The sequence below is a fragment of the Elaeis guineensis genome, chromosome 1 (assembly GCF_000442705.2).
Source record: "Elaeis guineensis isolate ETL-2024a chromosome 1, EG11, whole genome shotgun sequence".
Lineage (NCBI taxonomy): Eukaryota > Viridiplantae > Streptophyta > Magnoliopsida > Arecales > Arecaceae > Elaeis > Elaeis guineensis.
This window is the reverse complement of record NC_025993.2, coordinates 181,623,526-181,629,525: the sequence shown is the minus strand read 5'-3', so window position 1 is coordinate 181,629,525 and position 6,000 is coordinate 181,623,526. Positions and strand designations below refer to the sequence as shown.

Here is a 6,000-nt window from a genome sequence, read left to right as displayed (position 1 = left end):
AAATAAAATATCCCCGAAGTAGGGTTTTGGTCAGTAGCTGGTGCCAAGCCATCTTCCAGAGAAAAAGACTCACTTTTGGGTGCACTCTCATCCTCCATACCCATCCAAGCTCCCTGTATCTTCTTGCTTCATTCTGATAAATCTGATAGAGATCAGCCGTCACGATCCTCAAAATATAGAAACGATCCCAAACCCTGACATTTGAACTGCCAAAGATATATAGGAGTTGCAATGGACAGCATCCAGTCCCCAAGCTGCTCACCAAATAGTCGATACACAATCATTGGGTCCCACCCTCCACCATCCGAGCAGTGAAGATCAGCCGCTCTCATAGTATCTGTCACCTCAACACTGACAAAAGTCGGCCATTGGCTGAATGGTAGATCTTCAATCCAACAATCATGAAAGATGCTCACAGAACATCCATCTCTCACCAACTATCTCATCTGGGGAAAAACATCAGAGCACGAGCACAAATCTCCCACCAAAGAAAAGAGGTGTTTTGCCTCGGGTGGGTGTCACCCCTAATAGGCAGTGGGCCATATCAGGTCAGCATGATGGCGCACCATAAGGAGCCTGGACTAAGCAGAAGGCAAGCCGCATGCCTCGCAAGCAGTGCCTCCATTCTCACAGCTAAGGATTGGATATCTAGGCCACCCTCTCGCTGGGGTTGGCAAACTACGTCCCATGCGAACAAATGGACACCACCCCCTCCTCCCAGATGGGAACCCCAGAGAAATCCATGATAGTGCTGCTCCAGCCTCGCCATTATGGCTCTAGAGAGGACCGCATGTGAAAGCAGGTAAATAGGAATGGAAGTCAGAACTGACCTCACCAAGGTGATTCGCCCCATCATAGACAATACTCGGCCCTACCACCCCTCCAGCTGTATTTCAATCGTCTACTTCGTATCCACACACTTCATCCGCTTCAGAATCTTGTGTTTTTGAGTGCCAATTTGCGGAAGAGAAATCTCGTGGAATGCTTGAATGAGTTGGGAGAATTTTTTTTTGCTGTTACATGCCTTCACATCAAAGTACAAAATTTGATTTACGCATTCATGAGTCCATCTGTTCATTCATTCATGCACACACAGTCCAAAAAAAAAAATCATTTCCTTCCCGTCCTTGTCCCTCCAAATTTTGGTTACCATATGTTGGACACGATTTCCCTGATCAAATCCTAAAAAATATGGTGCGCAAAAATAGTTCCAGAGTCTGATAATGTGCAAGTTCACAGAATCCATTCTTTCATTCACATCTTTCCAGTCTATACCCCCAACTACGGTGGTCGATGATATCTTACATCTCAGATATATGATACGCTGATCTCATAAGGTTAGGTCCATGATGCTGACTTCTTCGGTCTAAGCCGGTGAAATAATGAAATCTGGAATGCCACCGCCTTTCAGTCATCAATCCTTTCTCTGCACGAGAACAAGAAAGAGGTTTAGTCTTGATATTACTAATTAGTACAATCGACAAATCTCAGCTTATAATTGTTGATTCATGCACCGTTTGCAGCTAGTGGTTTTCAGAATTAGTACCATAGATGGGTAATTGCTTGTTCCAAGACTGCTTGAATCACAATTACTAACGCGGTTGGAGAGAAGCCTCCATAAAATGGGGCTTAAGCTTATCTGTTGGGCCTGCTAGATCATACAAAAGCAAAAGGAAGTGTATAAAACCAAACAAGATCGATGATAGAATATCTTTACTTATCAGTAAATTTCACATCAAAAAAATAAAAGAAAAAAAAGTGTGCGAGGATGTTTTTCACCAAGCAACCTTTTACTTTTGAGGATGTATAAATTATCACCAATTTTTGCCCTCCCATGCAACTAATAAAGCTATTTATCCCCTTAGATTCCGGTAACTGTGTGTCTGATGATAGCCAATTTACCTTTCTAATTGCTAGTTGCAGTTCACAATCATTAGTTGAAGATGAGAGATACCTGTACCGAGACATCAAACTATTTGAGAAAGAAAAGAAGAAAATTAAGATCACATCATGAAACAATATACACTTTGTTTGAGCAATACTAAGCAACAAATAGGGCCGAATGGACCAAAGCAATAGCTCCGGTCTGCAAGGTGCTAAATATAATGCCTTTCCCATGCCAAGAAAAGAAAATAAATGAAAAACTGATATCACGGAGTAATTTGATTAGAATATGTACCTGAAACGATGCACAACGAATGTTTCATTTAATGGCCATCCATCCGATGATGGACGCCATCCATGGGTCCACACCTTGCCGTGCTCACCGCAGGGGATCCGCGCTCGACTTGAGCACGCATGGGTAGCAAAGGGAAACGTGATTATTTTTTAGCAGCACCTCCCGGAATGAAATATGGCAATTCCATTTCTTCTTTCAACCATCTCTCTGAAAAAGTGCGATGGTCCAGGCTGTAGGTCGTACTAATTTGTAATCCCTCGAGGGCGGTGGCATGATATATTTTGTTTTTGAGAATCAACTTGCGGAGCGAAGGGAAACACGGTCGTTCTTCACCAGCACCTGCTAACCACTCCGGAAGAGAGTTTTCAGCTTCTCGATCATCGAGCTCTATGTGCTCTATGGCATCCACACCCTCCACAACCTTCAACTCCTCGCAATTACGAACCGATAGGTCTTTCAGTGCCGAAAAGTTCGACACTCTCTCCAAACTGGAGTTGTCCATCAGGAGCAATTCTGTAAGAGAGTGGAGATTCTGTATTTCTCTCAGGCTATGAGCACCTTTAATTTTTAGTCTCTTCAGGGCAGTGGCATGACAAAGGAGGCTCTCCGGAAGAGACCTCAATTTCGGACATTCGCCAATGGCCAATATCTTGAGAGAAGGTAGCAACGATGTTGTTTGGTTGTCCTCCTCCTCCCGCCGCCACCACCATTCTTCCCAATTAGGCATGTCTTCGAATGCAAGTGTCTCTAGCTTAGGAAAGTAGGAGGAGAAGCAAGAGCCCAGCAACAAGAATTCACGCCCGATGCTCATGACTGCAGAAGCACCTTTAATGCAGAGGTAATCTAGTTGTGGTAGCATTCCCAAGGGTGGCAGTTGCTGGCACAGAGCACAATTCTTTAGAACCAGCCTTCGAAGGTTGCGGAGCAATGACGATGAGCGTGTGATCATCCAGCTAGGAAAATCACGGCCGAAGAAGCCATGGATTTCAAGCGCTTCAAGACATGGTGCTGGGCGGAGCTCCTCGAAGACCTCGCCTATTCTCTTGATTTCTTCCTCCTCGCACTCATTTGCACGAGGCTGCTGTACGGCAGAAGAACTGCTTGGTAGTGTGCAATGCAGAAATAGAACTGCGAGATGGGGCTTGGCTTGAAGTGCAGCAGCTCTTGCTTCAGTCCTATTTGATACCCTTTCCAACTTGTATATGCTAAGATAGTAGAGGTGGGAGAGGGATTTCAACTCTTCCAAGGTGCAAAAACTGCCGTGTTGACGTCCCTTGTGCTGTTGATTCCTGTCATCTCTGCCGACTCCGAATCTGCAGGCCTCGCTACCATTCACCACAAATCCCAATAATGTATTTAATTGGTGCAGTCTTCCTATTCCCATTGGTAGTCCATCAAGTTGTGTACCAATGATGTCCAGAACCATTAGATTGATTAACCCGAGCACACTGCTAGGGAGGCTGTGCAAATATTTGCAATTCCGGAGTATCAGGAATTGGAGATTTCTAAGATCCCCTATGCTCTCCGGGATCTCTCTTATTGGAGTCGCATGGAGATCAAGACGTCTTAGGTGCACAAGATCTCCCAAGGAAGTTGGTAGATTGTAAATGTTTGTTTCACTCAAGTTTAGGACCCTCAAACTCCTCAGCTTTCTTAAGAGATCTTTTGGAAGAATGTTGAAAAGTGGGGAACGGAAGAATGACAGGGTCCTCAAGGATATCTGGTCCATTATCAAGTCAGGTATCGTTTCTATGTTTCCATCTACAACTGATAAATGGCGTAATTTTATCGATGATGGGGAGGCCATGATTTTGTTTTCAAATGCTCGGGCATCTCCGACGAAGCACTCATCCCGTGCTATATGCTGAGCTAGGGATCGCAGGAGGTCATGCATCCTACAAGCTAATTCATCATACCAATTAGGATCTGGCTGTAGAAGGTTCCTCTGCACCAACTCCTTCCAATACCCTTTTGCCACATCTTCCAAAGGCGTACCATCTTCGGATGTTACAAAGCCCTCTGCGATACAAATATATATTGACAAAAACACCTTCATGAATCACGTAGTCCTTGGGAAATAATGAAAGGTAAGTGAAGCACTGCTTGACGGGAGGTGGTAGATCTCGATAGCTAAAGTACAAAGCACCCATCACCCCATCTAGAAGCTTCGTAGAAGACCATGCTGGGCTATAAAGGACCTGTACCCATTCCGATTGCCTTTTCGCCTTGGTTCGAAGAACCCCTCCAACAGTCCTAAGAGCAAGTGGAAGGCCATCGCATTTGTCTACAATTTTCATCCCTGTATCACTCAAGTCATGCATATCTTGTTCATCCCCTTCCCTAAACACAATCTTGCAAATTAATGACCAACCATCTTCTCGAGACAACTTCTCCACCATATGGCTGTATATTGCATCCATCTGTTTAGCAATGTTTATATTTCTAGTTGTTATCAGAATTCTGCTGTCTGCCAAACTACTCTGCAAGGGCTTTCTCAATAATAGTTCATTCCATACTCGAGCATCCCAAACATCATCCAATATTAAGAAGAACTTCTTGTTCGTGATGACTTGGCTGAGCATGGGTTCTAGCACTTCCTTCTCCTTATCCTCTCCAGGATCACCTCCAGCTTGTTTTATGATAGATCTCAGCAAATCGGACTCGGAGAAATCTTGGGTCACACACAACCAAATCCGTGGCATTTGGTGGAAGTTGTCCCGAAGCTTCTCATCATTGTAAATCTTCTGAGCAAGAGTAGTTTTGCCTATCCCACCCATGCCAACAATGGCCAAGGCACAGATTTTTTTCTTATCTTTCTCGATCAACAAATCCACCAACATCCTTGTATCATCCTCAATTTTCTCTCCCACAATATCAAGTTGAACAAATACAGGAGATGTTTTGTTGCTAATTCTCCTCTTACGGTGGGCATCACGGGGAGCAGGTGCAAGATTGAGGTCAGCTTTGTCCTTGGCAAGTTCTTCAAGCTTAAGGTTGAGATCTCTAATTCTATTGCCAATCTCACGACGGAATCTAACTATATATGTGTAAGCAAGCACTAATAGGAGGGTAGCGGCAACGTACCGACTGAACAGAACGAGATAAGGATGAGTTTGAGCCGAGAAGCTTTTCGCCCTCAATCCGACACTCATCAATGATGTCGTCCGCGTCGTACATGAGATCTCGCAGCTCGTTCAGCCAACGGTTGATGGCCTGGTTCTCGAAGCGTCTGTTCTCTGCATCAGCGAGAACATCCTGTATCCTCTCTAGCCTCCTCTGGAGCTTCTTGATTTCGTCAGGTACAGCCAGGATCTTGGCAGCCTCTTCCTTTGCACAGGTTACGAGCATCTCACATAATTTGGAAACAAAGGCATTCGCGATCATGGCCATCTTTTCTGTTCTACTCCTACTAGTAGAAGGACGGTGGAAAGGAAGATGAGAAACATTTGCGCTAATAATATTTGCCTGTCCACCGATTCCCACAAACTCCATCTTGCACCATACGGTGGGAAATCATATTCTTCCAAAGAAAAGATATCTATAGGTCTCTTTCGTTGAATCCAAAATTATTTTTAAATCTCTAAATTATTTAAATAAAATAAAAAAAAATTAGATTGATCCAAAATTATTTTTAGATCCTTATTGTCACCTGCTGCCATTTAACTCCATGTAAATAACCAAACTACCCTTAGATGGTTCTGATTGTTGATCTGAAATTATATTCATAGATGCTGATAGCGAGCCTGCACTAAGATGGATCGCTCACTAAAATATGGGGAGGAATATCTTGAATAATTCTCATCTTTATTTCTAAACCAATA

At 43.8% G+C, this 6,000-nt stretch overlaps 1 protein-coding gene across 1 annotated transcript; it reads right to left on the bottom strand.

Moving 5' to 3' along the window:
* Window positions 1–994: 994 nt before the first annotated feature.
* LOC114913905 (putative disease resistance protein RGA3) lies at window positions 995–5,664 on the bottom strand. Its single transcript, XM_073250629.1, is given in 6 exon segments — window positions 995–1,426; window positions 1,547–1,648; window positions 1,903–1,954; window positions 2,180–4,214; window positions 4,216–5,232; window positions 5,234–5,664. Coding segments are annotated over 3 exon segments (3,246 nt in total). The 5' UTR covers window positions 5,570–5,664; the 3' UTR covers window positions 995–1,426; window positions 1,547–1,648; window positions 1,903–1,954; window positions 2,180–2,321.
* Window positions 5,665–6,000: the final 336 nt, after the last annotated feature.